We start from the raw sequence: 16,324 nt of genomic DNA on the forward strand, positions 1-16,324 counted from the left end.
TTTTTTTTTTAATATATCCACCCTGTAAGGGGGTAATAGTGTGTGTATATCTTAAACATGCATCAGTATCATATCAGCTGACCAGAATATTCTCAGTCTATGAATCTTTGCTTTCTTCCCTTCCATGGAAGGAGTTCATATATTTTTGTAGGGTAAAACAATATGATGCAGTGCAGGTCTAGATCCCATGCTTTAGCAAAATCCTTTTATGTATTTTCTTTTTTTTCTTTTTTTGTGGTGTTATCTGTATCATTTGGGTAGGGATACCACACACTTACAGGTTTTGAATGTAGTTAGTGACTAGGAGCATGAGTGTACTTTCTGTGAGAAGTGCTCACTGCCAGTATCATAGGTGACTTCTGAGAATTTGTTCTATTGCAGCAGCAGTTGCATTTATAGTTAGTAGGATCTGGTTTAAATCCCAATTTCACATTTTTTCATGAAAATCACAAAATTAAGTGATGTTCATGAAAAATGCAATTTGTAATGACCAGACAGCTTTCCTCCCTCCTCTAAACTCCTTAACTTGACTGGCATTTATATTGCCACATATTTACAGTTGTTTAACCAGTTTGATTCCAAATGAAGTTGGTGCCACTCACCTTGGTTTTCAGATGCTAATGCTGTTAAGTGGCTGACATCAAAATGAGCCACGGGAGCAGAGAGAGTACCTTGCAGATAGGTACTCACCTTTGGTGAGGACGCCAGCCTTTGAGCATACATGACTTGGAGGTAGATTTCCAAACTAGAGCAGTAAAATTTTAGGATTAAACACGACAATAGGGGACATAGCCATTCAGACTGTGGTGCTGGCCTGTATAGTGCATACTCAGAGGGTCAAGAATTTAGGAGCATGAAGATAGGAAAATGTATTCCTAGAACTGTGATGTGTATTAGGGTGGGCACTCGAGTAATCCATTGCACTGCTTGACTGAAGCCCTCTCTTCCACACAACTCAGCTTACTTCAAGATTCTTTCTTGTACATTTATGTTTCTGGTAGAATGGTAAGCCAGAATGCTATACAAATTGTTGCTTCTGTTTCAATATTGACAGAGAGAAGAATTCCCAGGCTTCAAAAGTGTTTATTACAACTGACCTCTGTGGGCAAAAGTTCTTATGTTTTTTAGTGGATTCGCAGCTCCAGTTACGGTAATCATATGCTTTGAAATATAAATACGTGCTAAAGCATGCAGAAATAGTAGCTCAGACCTGGTATTGTATGGGTATATTCTGTCATTAGTGAAGTCTGTCCAATTAGTGTGGTACATGTATGTCTGTCTAGCTGAAATGCTCTCTTGCAGATGTTTACATCTATAACATATGTAGTATTGGCCACACAAACAAAAGTAAGATATGTTTTAAAAAAAGTATTATATTGATGCTTTTCCTACCCCTAGAAAAACTTTGAATACTTTGGCAAAGATTAAGAAATTAATATCAACTAGCAGGGAAAGGAGTTACGAATACCGTAACAAACATAATTGGTTCTCCTACAGCATTGTTTTAATATTCTGCCCTTTTTAATAACAAATACTGAAAGTTCCTGTATGTAGTGTTTTTGATTGACTTTTTCTTTTTTTTCCTTTCCAAATACATAGCTGTGTAAAATTTCAAGAGAGCAATGATAAGTCGCAGTTGATCTTTGGTTCTGTTACCAGTATACAGGCAAAGGATGCAGCTCCAGTGGAGGTAAGCATGTGTGTGTGTTTACCATGAAAAGTTGGCATGTTTTTTCATCTTCAGTGTCTAAATATAGTTTGCTCAGATAGATAATCTATAACATGTAACATACATGCTTGATATTTACAGGGTATTGACACGTTGTTGGTTCTGGAAGGTAGTGGAAACCTGGTGCTGTATACTGGAGTAGTACGGGTATGTAACATAATGTCCTCAAATTCAGATTCTTAGTATCTCAACGTAGACACTTGGAATTTAACTGTACCAAAAGGGACAAGTATAACTGTTATTGCCTAATGTGTTTCAAGTGGAGGAAACTACTAAAATAATTACCCCAGTCTTGGTCATTGTAGGGGACCTCTTATTTGAGACTTCTTTAGGCATATGTTTGGGCCTTTCACTGAAATTCAGCTCGTTGCTGGAACTGCAGCCTGATTTGCCATGTGCAGTGCTCTTAAGATAGTCACTGACACCTCAGGGAACAATAAAAACGTAGAACCATAGAAAAATAGGGTTGGAAATGTTGTTTGCATTTTATTTTGCTTGTGTCATATTTTTATTATTTTAACTCACTTTTTACTTAAGAATCAAAAGAATCCTTTAAGATATGAAGAACAAACAGAATTTCTTCACAATAAGAGACTTTGACACTTCTTTAGGGTGTTCCAGTGGCCATAAATGTCAAATCATGTCGCATTACGAAGAACAGTTGTTGTGGTGATCATTCTTGGTAGCACTTTTATAATTTAAAAATGTCTATACCTATTTATAATTATGTGGGGAGATGTACAATTGGATTTTGCTTAATTTTGGAAACCTCATAACTTAGGGTTTTTTCCCTAGATAGCTTTATAACTTTTGAAAACAGAAGTTTGTCACTAAAACTGTGCCAGAACTTTAAGGAGATGCCAGTGTGTAGCAGTCTTCAGGCATGTTAAGATATTCCTGGAGCAGAATTGGAATGTTTGTCGGAATTTTAAAAAGGGAAATTTAAAATAGAAAAGCAGTCCTATTGTTAGGGGTTTTAAGGTCAATATTTATGTGTTTTCTCAAACCTTTTCTTCTGTGTTTATTACCTTATTGGTATCTTGAAAATATATGAATGTATGCATAAGCATGCTTTTCAGAGGAGTTTATATATTAAAGTTACCTATTTCTTTACCTACCCATTGCTCATATAAAGGTAGGGAAGGTCTTCATTCCTGGACTGCCAGCTCCATCACTGACAATGTCAAACCAAATGCCTCGGCCGAGCACTCCATTGGATAGCGTCAGTACTCCTTCCAAGCCTTTGAATAAGCACCTGGCACCCTTGGATGAGGTAAGAGGAGCAAGAGCTATCCTTTTATTAAAAAGCTTGTATTGGATAGTATTCAAAGTGCTTGTATCAGTGAGAAATTATCTATGTTTACTGCTCTATTTTATAAAACCAAATTCTGTAATTAAAGTTGTCCTGATTCAAGGAGAGAAAATTTAGGCAAATTGCAGTAGAAAATTGTATTATTTGGCTAGTATCTTTTTATTCTGGAAAAACTGATAACAAAAATATTTTTTGTAATACCGTCTGTCTGAGGATATTAGAACACCTCTGAGGTGGGTATGGGGAGGATTACCTGCCTTTTACTGGTAGGGAAGCAAAAGTGCAGCGATATATTGTAGTATGCGGTAGGGTCACATGAAGCAGGCACTGTCAGAGGGCTGTTGGGAAGGACTGGCATTGAGCTAATAAGTCAGGACAAACAGCAGAGATGCTGTATGATTTGTCAGAAAAAATCTATGCTCTATTGAACCTTGAACTGTCATCATGAAAGGTGGCTTTGCATCCACAAGACTGGAACAAGCAAATCTTTCTTCTTGCTGTGTACATCTGCTTTCTGTTTTTGAAAGTCAGAATGAAGAAAATAAGATTTTTTCCTGAGTTATGGCCTGCATAAAGCAGACCCAGAGTCTAATCTTCAGCTGACTTGCCCTCCCTTTCATGCTTACCGAAAGCTGAAACCCTAGCTGCTGTGTGGGTAGATCTGTGATTTTGGAAAGATCTAAAGAGTCTCCAGGGCTGTGAAACAGGAGCAGCAAACAAACAGCAAAATGTCCCTAAGAAAAGTTAGCTTTATTAGTGGAACATCAAAACTATTAAACAGGAGAATCAATTGTTAGCACCTGTAGAGTGAAGAACAATGAGCCCATTAAGTTAATTGGTGCTCTCAGCTGCCTGAAAAGTAATGCCACAGCTGCTGCACTGTGTAGCAGGAATAAAAGCAGGGTGCTTCTATCTGGGCTAATACATATATTCCAATTTTGGCGGGAAAGGTGCATGTTGTATATGAGAAGGTAAGGTAGATTCATAGAAAGGTAGATTCATAGATTGCGAGGCTGGAAGGGACCTCACAAAATCATTAGGTCCAGCCCCCTGCACCAGGCAGAAAAGACAGCTGTAACCTTCCAATCTCCCCTTGAAGATTTCCAGAGTAGGCGATTGTGCCACCCCTGGAGAGAGCTTATACCATTGTCTGGACGCCTGGCTGTGAAGAAGTTTTTCCTAATGTTGAGCCTGAAACAGTTTTCCAGGAGTTTATGACCATTAATCCTGGCTTTCCCCAAGGGTGTCCTGGTGAACAGTTGTTCAGCCCTTGATGTACTCCCCTGATGATTGTCCTTTTGTTTGTGATTTTTTTTTTTAATATTGAAGATGGGCCTCCCAAACAATGGATGAGCACTGATAGTTTAGAAATGTGAAAAAATAATTTTAAAACTGCAAATAATTTTTAATCTAATAGTCAGCACCTGCATAATGTTTACTGTTAATATGGACTGTTTTATCCCTTTGCAGGGAGTACTGTTGTCACCAGTTCCAGAGCTCAGGGATTCTTCCAAACTTCATGAGTCCTCTTATATTGATGATTGTACTTTCCAGCAGCTTGGAACATTCATTCATTCTGTGAGAGATCCTGTCCACAACCGAGTAACTCTAGTAGGTGTTGCCCTGAGATTTTTTCAGAAATGAGTCATGTAAAGCAAAATGATAAATCCACCTTATTTTTTTTTCTGTCTTGTAAACCCCCTACAGGAAACCACAGCCAGGTGTTATTTTGTTTGTCTAGGCTGAGTAAACAGCCTTTCCCTTGTAGAAAAGTCCTGTTTTATGCAGCTACCCTTTATTGCTTTAATACAGTAAAAGCTCTGTTTTCCAGCACCTTACAAGCCAGCATGCTCCACTAACCGGCATGCCGGCTTGTAAGATAAAGTGAAACTGGAAGTGCCTACTGTGGCACTTCTGGTTTTTCCAAGGCCCCATGGCTCAGGGCAAAGCAGCCTGTGCTGCCGAGCCCCTGCATGGCCTGGAGGGTCCCTGCGGGAGGGGTGGTTATGCTGTGGGAGGGGTGGAGGGACACCCCAGACACCGCGTGAGAAGCAGCAGCTGGGGCTGCTCAATTAACCAGCATATTTTGTTATTGGGCATCCCCCATTCCCGGGATATGCCAGATAACAGAGCTTTTACTGTATCTTCATTATGACAATGGCTCTCCCACTGACTTCTCCTGGGAAACATACAGCTATTTACTATGATGAATTTTAATGTACTACATAGTCTGAATAGGTGGAATTAAATCTATACATTAAGATATCCTTCAGCATTTGACTTCTTTACATTTTTGTAGGAACTCAGCAATAATACAACAGTTAGGATTGCCATTCCTGAAATTGCCACCTCAGAACTAGGTAAGATACAGAATCCAACAGATAAGACATTGTCAAAGTCAAAAACTTTCATATGCTTTGTTTAGGGGAGTGGTTTTTAAACATTCTAAAGTAACATAACCCTTTTCATGTCTCTTCTGCTAGAGAACCCCTGCCCCTACCCCTGGCTCTGTGTAACCTGATGTACAGCCAGGTAACCTAGTCAAACAATAGCAACACGCTGCCTCCTGCACCACTAGCCCCAGTTTCATTTCAGAACCCTGGTGACCTGTCACAGATCCCCAGGGTTCTCTGGAGCACAATCTGAAAACTACTGGCTTAGGGTAACAAGTGGGCTACCAAAATGCAAAACCCAGTTTTATAGGCTAAGGGATCAGCTACAACCTTGCTGATTTGTCTAGCAATTTTCTGCAACCTCTAACATGTGTGTCCTGTTCTTTAAAAATGTGCATGCATTTTTTTAGGCTATTTTGTTCCATAATATTATGCATAGTATTACTTAAAAAGTAAAAGCAAAAGAGGTTTGATCTGTTAACTCAGACAAATATTGGTTTTAGGAATGAGAGAAAAGGGATGCCTTTTTACAAAGTTTTCAGCATCCTGTAACTGAAAGCAGTTTCTGATTGCTTTGAACAGCAACTCATATTTTTCTTTTCACTGAAAAGTTAGCATGGAACATTTTCAGCAGACTAGCAGATCGAAATTGACAGAGTAACAAGAATGTCAAAAGTAGAACTTACTAAGAATGGGTTTTCAGCAGCAATTATAGGGCCAGGATTGCAGCTCTGTACTACAGAAAAAATAGCACAGAAATGCTTCTTCTCCAAACAGTGAAAAGATGTTTGCAAGGAATTAAGTCCATCCTGCCCAAAGAGATAGCTGTGCAAATGCTTGTTAAGTGGTATAATGCCTACAATGCTCCAGGAGGACCAAGTTATCACTCGGAGTGGAATTTATTCGTAACATGTCTCATGAATATGATGGGTTACAATACGGACAGATTAGCATGGACACGAAATGTAAGTAAATATATATCTTCGCTTTCTTTTTTAAACTTGTATTGATATTAAATAATTTGCATAACAATATTACAGAGTTCAAGGAGTCTGTCTACACAAGTTTGGTTCAACAATAGAAGTGTCTTAATCTGTTAAATACCAAGGTTCCATTGAATTTATTTTATAACTTTTCCAGATTTCAGTATCTTCCTTTTTTAACAGTTAATCTTTTTCTTCTATTTAGGGTATCTTGAAATTTTGAAATATGCCTATAGCCATATCTAGGTTCCATATGAACAATTGTCCATTAAGATGGCATTCTCCCTTTAACCACTGATAGATACTTTTAAAGTGTAATTGTAAATTAGTTTATTTTCAGGACTTTTGTGATTGAAGAGGCAGGTCACATTTTGTATTTCTTTTTCCTAAGTGCAAAAGTAAGGGTGTAGGCAAGAGGTGGGCAATTATTTTCGCTGGAGGGCTGCTTAATGAGTTTTGGTGAGCTGTTGAGGGCCACAACAGTAGCCCTGTCTCTTGACAAGTGCCCTGCCCCCACGCACCACCTTCGGACTAGAAGTCCTGCACCCTAACCTGTGACTTTTGCCATCAAAAATCCCTTCCCTTGCCCCCCAGAAGTACTCTTTTGGGGGGGTGTTGCCATCTTGGAACCGGAAAAATATAAGTCATACACTAATAGTCAAACATCTGCTATAACGTATTTCAATTTTATTCCAAAAAATATTTTTTCCTGATTTGTGTGTTTGCATAGTGTATATAGAGGTAATTGCATAATAGCTCAAACTAGTCTTACTCTTGTACGTTGTGTGTTGGGATGTATATGGGGGAATGTGTGGGCTGTAATTGGGGGGGGGTTGTGCATATGGTGGGGTTTGGGTGTGCATGTAGGTAGGTGTGTGTGGGGATGGGTTGAGAGGGGGTGGGGCTGTGTATGTGGGAGGGTTCTGGGCACAGTGTGGGGTTTGTGGGGTGTAAGGGAGAGTGGGGAAGTGTGGGGACCCCCCCCCACACCCTCATCATGGCACAGCCCCTGCCGTGGGCAGGGGCAGCAGCAGCAGGCATTGGGGCCTCAGGGTGTTTGGCTTGTGCAGGCTCTGCCACCAGGTGGTGAGTGGCTCCAGCTAGTTTCAGGACCTGCATGTGGCGGCAAGGAGCAGAGCCAGGCTAGCCTACCTCTGTCGTGTGGGGTTCATGTGCATCTTCCAGGATTTGTGTGCCACTAGTGGGGGATGGAGCCAGCTGCCTTCCCCATTCCCTGCCATCACTCTGCCAGAAGTGGCAGGGAGCCCTGCTTCCTAAAGGAGTTCTGTGAGCTGCATGTGTCAGGAGGGAGCGGGGATGGCAGCCGGCTCTATCGTGTGGGGCTTCCCCTCCGTGGCACAGAGTCATAGGAGCTGTGCATGAGCCCTGATTGGAGGCAGGCTGATCTGGAGCCCTCTGCTGCTCAGCGTCTGCTCTGAGGGCCTGCCACCTGCTTCTGCTGCTGCTGGTGGCAGGGGCTGTGCACCATGTAGAAGCGTGGGGGGCAGCCCACATCCCTCCCACCCTCACTCACACCCTACAAGCCCCACTCATACCCACATCCTGCCTACCCGAGCTCAATGCTTCTGCTGCCCTGCTGGGCACAGGCCCCTGGCTCCGCAGTCCCACCAGCCCCAGCCTTGTGCTCTGCACTCCTGTCCAGCTGCAGCTTCCCTACCTGCTGCCCGGAGTGAGCACTGCAGCAGAAACAAAAGGAGAAGCTGCTGGAGGCTGTGGAAACCAAGTGGGTCTCCTGGCAGCTGCAGCAGCCCCATCTGGAAGCTGTGTGTACTGGCCAGGGCTGGGACCCTCCCATGCAGGAGGGTGGGAGCAAAGTGCATGGGTTTGGCAGGGTACAGTTAATTCATGGGCTCCTGTGGGCTGGATGAAATTGCCTGGTGGGCTGGATCTGGCCTATGGGCTGTATTTTGCCTGCTCTTGGTCTAAGCAGGCACAACTCTGGTGTGCTGTGTTTTGGTTTTTTTAGATAGAGCGGGCAGACTATGTAAACACCTACTGTAGTGTAACTTACTTGAATGTGATAGAGAATTATCTCAGGAAAAAACTGTTGTGTGTCATCTGTCCAGCAGCTTGTTTTGGGGTACATTTTTCCAAAGGTAAACAAGCTATTACCTACTTCCCCACCACCTCGTGGCAACACAGTGTAATAGCTACCTAGTCATGGCGTCAGCAACACTACAGGAACCATGGGCGGAAATTAACCAGCTCAGTCGGGACAAGTCAGCCCGTCTGACGTGACTGTTACCATCACCACTTCTGCCTGCCACACAGTGATGGCTGCATGTCCCTGCCACCTGGCACCATGCAGGAGGAGCCCCCTACCACTGGAACACCACAGAAATCATTTCCTAAAGGACTGGCATGGCAGTGTTGGCAGCAAAGACACTTTTTTTCTTCATTGCTATTGCATCTGCAAAGTGTTGTTCTGGCAGAACTGTTCTGGGTGTTGAATGGTCTGGTCCCAGAAACTAAGTCTATATCAGTCCACTGTGGCGAATTTGCCACCTACTTTGCCAATAAAATTGCCTCCATCTGGCATAGCTTGAGGACCATCACTTTTGTTGCTTAGTCAGAGTTTGGGGTTGAGAGAGCCTGGTCTTTTCCTGTTTATATGGATTGTTTTAAATTGCTACCACCCACCAATGTGGTGGATATGCTTGGAGGGCTGAGGGCAGGCAGTCAGCTGTGAAATGGACCAATGCCCATCCTGACTTGTAAAAGCTAGCCAAGGTAGACTTGGGCCACTGCTGACAGGGCTCGTCAATGCCTCTCTTCAGGAAAGTAGGATTCCAGATGCTTTTAAGTCTTCTATTGTTCAGGCCCTGTTCCAGAAGCTGTCACTTGATGATGACTTCCCATCTGGTTGTTGCCCTGTCTCCAGCCTGCTTTTCTTCGGGTTCATTTACATGTCACTGGTTTCCTGGACTCCTGTCCTGGATATAGCACAGTGACTGCACTCTTGTACTTGGTCAATGATCTTCGCATTGAGCTCAACCAGGGGAATTGTGCCCTGCTGATATCTTTCAGTCTTTCAGTGGCCTTTGATACAGTTGACTATGAGGTGCTGATAAAGTGTTTACATGACCTGGTGAGTATTTGTGGGACAGCTCTAAATTGGTTCCATTTTTTCCTAGCAGGGAGGTCCCAGAGGGTTGTCATGAGTTGAGTGTTCAACATCGCCTTGGGATCTTTTCTGTCATGTCCTCTAGGGCTCTGTTTTGTTAAACCTCCTGTTTAATGTGTATATCAGGCTGCTGGGTGAGACTTTGCAGAGGTTTGGAGTGACATGCTATCAAAATCCTGATGACACCTCTGCTTCTCTTTTGACGCTGGTCCTGCAATCCCAGTCCTTTCCCAGTGCCTGGCTGCAGTTGGTGGCTGGATATGGATAAATTAATGGAAACTGAATCCGGACAAGGCAGTTATGGGCTGACCATGTGATTTATGGACACGTATCATTGATGGGATTCAGTCTCCCTTTGTAACTCAGGTCTGCAGCCTTGGGATGGTACTGGATCCTCTACTGCACTTGGATCTTCAAGTGGTGGCTGTGACTAGGAGCATTCCTCATCAACTCCATCTGGTGAGAAGGCTGCAACCCTTTCTTTTGGACTCTGATCTGGCCACCATCATCCATATCTTTGTAACCTCAAGGCTAAACTACTGCAATGCACTCTACTTACAGCTGGCCTTGACAACTTTCTGGAAGCTGCAGCTGGTACAGAACATGGTGGCTCTCCTTCTGACGGGGATGGGCTGCCAGGACTGCATAACTCCAATCCCCTAATTTCTGCACTGGTCCCCAGTAGCTTTCTGGGTGCAGTTTAAGGTGCTGGTTTTGACCAAGAAGTTGACTGAGAAGGCTGTAAATAGCCCATGTTCCTAGAGGGCCACCTTCTTGCTTATGCCCTATTACAATCCTTAAGGTCAGCTGAGAGCAACCTCCTACAAATATCATCAGTATGCCAAGTTTGTATGGTGAAAACGTGTGGGAACTTTTTCTTGGCAGTTGTTCCTCTGATCTGGAGATCTGGAACTCTCCCTCCCTCTGGAAGCCTGCTGGGGAGCCCAATCTTAGACATCTTTTGGAAACACTACAAGACCTTTCTTTTTGGGCAGGTGTTTAGCAGCCAAAGCAAAGCCAGGATTTTTGTTAGTGGATCTGAGCTTTATTTTGTTTTGTTGTGTTATTTTGCTGTATTTATCCTAGTTGCCCTTAAGTTGTTCTGTTTCTCTTGCTGTAAACCTCCCTGAGCCTTTGCTGGGAAAGGCAGCATCTAAATCATGTAAGTAAATACATAGAAGCTCTAGCTTCATGGGCTGGTTAGAGTGGATCCAGGCTCTAGGTTGCTGACCCCGACCTACTGTTTGCAGTCACTTATGCAGAACATGTCTGCTTACACTAAATCTGAATTTAATTTATAATAGTCTATAAAAAACAGAGATGTGGGTTTTCCAGAAAATTTTGAATCAGAAACTTTTCCAATGCCCTAAATAGTGTCATCTGATTCAGCATAGCATGTTTATTTGACTTATATTTAGTAAACAAAACTTAAAAAGTACCCCCATGTTAATGTTATGTCCCAATAATCACAAGTATTTGAAATGAAGTATTTGATTAGGAAAAAAATTTAAATACAGCAAACTTAATGTGGTTTAGATGTTATATTCAAAGCTTTATGTGGAAGAATTATTTTTATTGGAATATTTGTAAAAATGTAAAGGCAATACACATTAGCATGTACTTCCCTTACATTGTTTATTTAAATTTAAGGGGAAGAAAATGAAGGCACTGAAAACTTGTCACTAATTTTGGCTCACCCAAAGAACTGTGTGTGATATGCCGTGGTTGTCCAGTCATTTATTTCAACAGAGTTTAACTTTCTTCCACTGAGGCCATTGCGGCATCTCCAGTTTCACTGTCACTATCTGTAGAATCACTTGCATTACTTATTAGTTCCATTTCAGAATCAGATTGAGGTCACTCTGGTTCAGAACTACTTGAACCACATTCTCTTTCATTAAAGGATGATTTTACCAATGAGTCTATGGGCAAGGGCAGCTTATCACACTGCATCTTCTTCACTAATTGCGCTTCTGACTAATTCTCCAGAAGCAAGAGATTTTGAGACATAGAAACAAGTTTAGCGCTGCGTTCTTTTGTTCTATTCCTGTTTTTTGTCTCGAGTGAGCTGCAAGCCTTCCATTTCCATTCACAAGAAGCTGCTGTTGGTGGAATGCTTAGGATTCTCAGAGCAATCCTGGACAACAGCCAGGTGTTACAGTATCCCTTCCACCATGTGAGAGGAGACATATATTCTCTGCTGCCTGCCAAATGATGTGTGTGCTCCAAAGTTTTTCTTTTGCCCGGTACTCGGCAATGTCTGTCATCACAGCTATTTTGTCGCTGTTGGGGACATTTTTAGCTATTTCCATAATTGTATGGAGAGCTGTAGATAATTTATCTTCTGATCAATGTTGTCCTCTGTGTTGAGGATCCAAAAGTTTTGCTGCCAGATGAACTGGATGAGAGCAAAACTCCAATCTCTAGTAAACATTTGTTTGACTTCTTTTTTGGATAGAGGTGAAGAAGGCAAAGGCTCAATTAGATTTTCATTTAGTTGTCTGAATATCTCTGGAATATTTGAAAGGTTTGGTGTGTCTCCTTCAAGTTTCTTGATAGCCACTGAAACTGGTAGTAGCAAATTGAATGTTCCTTGAACTTGGAACGCAGAACACATCGTTGTCGAGAATCTGCTTCCAGATTTTCACAGGAATAATCTGGCACGCTATGTCATCTATTAAAGCACACTGCAAACAGTTCTTTGTGCACAGCAAACTATGTAAACATTTTGTAGCTGAGCCCCATCTAGTTTCTCCTGGTAATTAAAAGTGCTCTTTTCTTCCCTTGCTTCTCTTTCTGTAATTTCTTCAAAGCCTGATTAGCAACATGATGATTGTTGAATACCTTCACAGTCACTTTGCTGTTTGCCAATATTGTCTTCATTGTCTTCATTGTAGTCACACTTATTATGTCCTTTGCCAGAAGAGTCAACCCCTGAGCAAGACAGCCAGATACTATTAAATGAGGATACTTTGTCTTTAATATTTGTCATGCAGCTTTCACGTTACTTGCATTATCAGTTGCAAGGGCTTGTACCCTGGAGGGACCCGCACTTTCGATCTCTTCACTCAGTAATTTGGCTATGTACTTACCTGTATGACGAGAAGATTTGGTAGCAATTGCTTTCAGGTATTGCTAACATAATGTTCAATAAAGGATTTCCTTGTATATCAGTCCATCCATCTGATATCAGAGTCAGTGATTCTGCTTGACCAGTCCTTTGAATAACCATTGTTTGAACTCTGTTATACCCTCTATCTAAGAGAGAATGTGATAAATAATAACATGAAGAAGAAGTGGCAGGGAGCTTGCTTCCCCCCTCCCTGCCAGAAAGAACACTGTGCCTCTCAACTTGCTGTTCAGTTGCCCTGGGACTGCAGAGCTGAAGGGCATTATAGCCTGGCCTCTGCCATCAGCCAGAGCACTAGATTTGCTCTGCTGGGTTGAAATAGTTAACTATTTATCTATTATGTAATTATATATTGTTAAGCCTAAACCACTTAGGTGGTTAGTGCAAGCAGAAAAGCAGGATACAAATATTTTAAATAAATAAATAATAGTCCAGAGTTGCATTAACAACTTTTACAATTATAATGTTTTAAAACAATGTAGATGCTAATCTATACTGTGTGGTGTTTAACATATTAATTTGTTTCCTTACATAGGATTCCTGAAGTAGACTTTTATCAGATGATGTGGTTCCACCACTTCATTTCTCTATAAGCTTTCTGTATATGGGTTGTATTCTTTCAGGACCATTTCTACATGTTATTAAATGTTTCCTCATTTTTGTAGCATTGTTAGCATACTCCTGCCTGCAACATGTTGCTAAATAGTAACTTAATTTTGGTGGAAATATTGATTAACCTTAGTTCTTGTTAGGGTTTCATTTATGTGATTTCATGATTTTTCAAAATAATTATTGAAATTATTGAATTTTTTTCAAATTTTGTTTCTTTCAGCTTGATTTTGAAGGATCCCTTTCCCCAGTTATTGCTCCTAAGAAGGCCAGACCTTCAGAGATAGGATCTGATGAGGTAAGAGATGCTTTTATTTTTAATAAATGATAACTTTGTTGTCCATTCTTTTCTTCATGAATAAAGTATCATATTTACTTGATTATATGACAGCCCTAAAAAAAGATGAGCCCCTAATAGTTTAGATTTTAACTTTCAAATTTGTTATAATTATAAATTATTGGAGGTTTGCCTTGAATCTGAATTTGTCCCCCCTCCCACTGCTACAGCAGGGAAAATAAATCTGGGGGTCAGTTAGCCCCTTTCCTTACCCTCTTGTCCACCACACCAATTTCTTCCTCCAGTACCTTCCCTCTCCTCCTTATTGTCAGACCCTGATTTGAGCACATATGATAGCACTGACCTTGAAATAAACATAATTTATCACGTAGGTGAATTACCACCCTTAGACTTAGTTCATCCAGGATTAATGCATTTTACCTTTTTTTGAAAATGCTACACATTTTAGCACAGGTATTTGATAATTACACTTTTAAGCAGCACTTTTGCACCTACTAATATAGAGTACAAACATGATATTAATCCAAAGCCAAAGTGAGGCCAGCAGTGCTGGCTTTGGCCCCCTGCTCTGTCCCCTTCATCCCCACAGTCGTGGCCCCCCACTCTGCCACGCCTCTGCCACCTCCTGTCCAGAATGCTCTTGGACAACTGTTTTTTTCAGTCAGCATTGTGATTGGGTGCCAAAACAACCAATCAGTGTGAATGAAGCATTACGGACAGACAAAAGCTTTTACTATATTAGAATTCTGAATACTGTATTTTCTTGTATATACCTCACACTTTTCCTACCAAAATGAGGTGGGAAAATTGGGGTTTGCATTACATGTGAGGAAAAGGGCTCCCTACAAGTCTGGAAATTTGTGGGGGAGGGAAAGACCGGTAGCAGTATTAATTGCTGCAGCTCCCTAAACCTCCCTCTCCCTCTCACCAAATTTTCAGACCCACTGGGGACCACCCCCCTCCCCAAGCATACATTGGATTGGGGCAGTGCACAGGGTTCGCCTTCAGTGCAGCACATGGCTCCAGAGCCTGCATATGGCCCTGGAACCAATGCACAGGGGTGGACCCAGCACAAAACTCCAGGTTCAGCATGCTGCATCAGGCTCTGCCTCACATTCTGACTTCTCATACTTATCTGTGCTCCAAGGTAAGATTTTTTTTTTTTTTTGTCCTGCCCAGGGCCGTCCAAAATATAGGGAACATGTTATAGGTGAGAAAATATGGTATTTAACCCACATTTTCCTTGTTGTTATTTAAGACTATTATTACTTATCCTGCCCTCTGTGGAAACAAAAAAGAATAGTTTTTATAGACACAGTATTTGAAGGCTATTATCAAACATCTCCCCTAAGTGTTCTTCTCACCATCTTGTTAGCTGCACTGTGTTTGGTTAAAGAGCTTGGACTGAAACTTATGGTTTCCCAGAACCAGGAACAGAGAGTATTTACATCTACAGTCCTTAGCTACTTTCTTAATATTCAGACATCACCCAAACATGTTCTTTGAGTCTTCTAGCACAGATAGGGAGCAAGGGTTCTGTCTGTATAGAACAGTTTGCAAGACCTAGGGCCCAGTGAGTGACATTCAGAAAGGTTTAAGGCAGAAGGTAGTGACTTTGCAGACCAGTTCAGAGAGTAAATTTTACACTTAGAAACAAAAGGGCTTTTATCTGGCAGTGGTGGTAAGTAGAATGATAGATGGGTGACTGACGTGATGAGAAACTAGGTCAGAAACCTGGAGGTGCTGAGGCAATTAAAGTAAGTAAAAAGTGGAGGCAGAGAAGTAAGAAATTGCACACTGCAAGCTCTGAGTTTTGCACTAACTGTCTTTAAATGTACTTTTGCAATACAGATAGTGTGGGTTTTTTTAATGCTGCTGTATGTTTTGTAGTATTACAATGTGATATTATATAGGACAAACCATAGGAACTAAAGAATTTTTGATATATAGAGCCTGAACTTCTAGATTTTAATCTCGTATTAAATCTACAAGAAAAATCCAAGGAAATAAGTCAGGTGGGTCCCACTATCCCAATATACTAGGAGAACTGATAACTTCTTCAAACACTGCTAGTTATAATTGGATTTCTGTCATCTATTCTGGTGTTATATATCTGTTTGCAGTATTGCTGTAATTTTAAGAATCAGTATTGCATTATGTATTTTATGTTGATCTTTTCTTGAAATAGAACCCAACTGCTTATAGATCCATAGCTTGTAAGGGACTGGAAGGGACCTTGCAATATCATCAGGTCTAGCCCCCCTCTGAAGTAGACAGGAAAGACAACTGGGGTCAGGTAACTACAGCAAGGTGACCATCCAGTCTCCTCTTGAAGATTTCCAGAGTAGGTGATTGCACCACTTCTGGAGGGAGCTTATTCCACAGTCTGGACACCCTAACTGTGAAAAGGTTTTTCCTAGTGTTAAACCTGAAACAGTTTTCCAGGAGTTTTTGGCCATTACTCCTGGTTTTTGCCAAGGGTACCCTGGTGAATAATAGTTTAATAGTTTCTAGGGCCGGAAGGGACCTGAGTAGATCATCTAGTCCGACCCCCTGCCATGGCAGGAAACAATACTGGGGTCAAACAACCCCAGCAAGCTGTTCATCCAACCTCCTCTTAAAAACCCCCAGGGTAGGAGCCAGGACCACCTCTCTTGGAAGTTGGTTCCAGATCCTAGCCGCCCTGACTGTGAAGTAGTGCTTCCTGATATCTAGCCTAAACCTG

General features: G+C 41.6%; 1 protein-coding gene across 3 annotated transcripts in view; it reads left to right on the plus strand.

Moving 5' to 3' along the window:
- Positions 1-16,324, plus strand: part of ANAPC1 (anaphase promoting complex subunit 1) — a 92,559-nt gene that overhangs the window by 20,306 nt on the left and 55,929 nt on the right. For all 3 annotated transcript variants that reach the window (XM_019544098.1, XM_019544096.1, XM_019544095.1), the window contains exons 11-18: positions 1,055-1,150; positions 1,600-1,690; positions 1,811-1,876; positions 2,865-3,002; positions 4,512-4,652; positions 5,341-5,401; positions 6,212-6,399; positions 13,525-13,599. In XM_019544098.1, the coding sequence (XP_019399643.1) occupies positions 1,055-1,150; positions 1,600-1,690; positions 1,811-1,876; positions 2,865-3,002; positions 4,512-4,652; positions 5,341-5,401; positions 6,212-6,399; positions 13,525-13,599 (856 nt within the window). The remainder of the gene's footprint in view (positions 1-1,054; positions 1,151-1,599; positions 1,691-1,810; positions 1,877-2,864; positions 3,003-4,511; positions 4,653-5,340; positions 5,402-6,211; positions 6,400-13,524; positions 13,600-16,324) is intronic.

Source organism: Crocodylus porosus, unplaced genomic scaffold (assembly GCF_001723895.1).
Source record: "Crocodylus porosus isolate Cpor-Errol unplaced genomic scaffold, CroPor_comp1, whole genome shotgun sequence".
Classification (NCBI taxonomy): Eukaryota; Metazoa; Chordata; order Crocodylia; family Crocodylidae; genus Crocodylus; species Crocodylus porosus.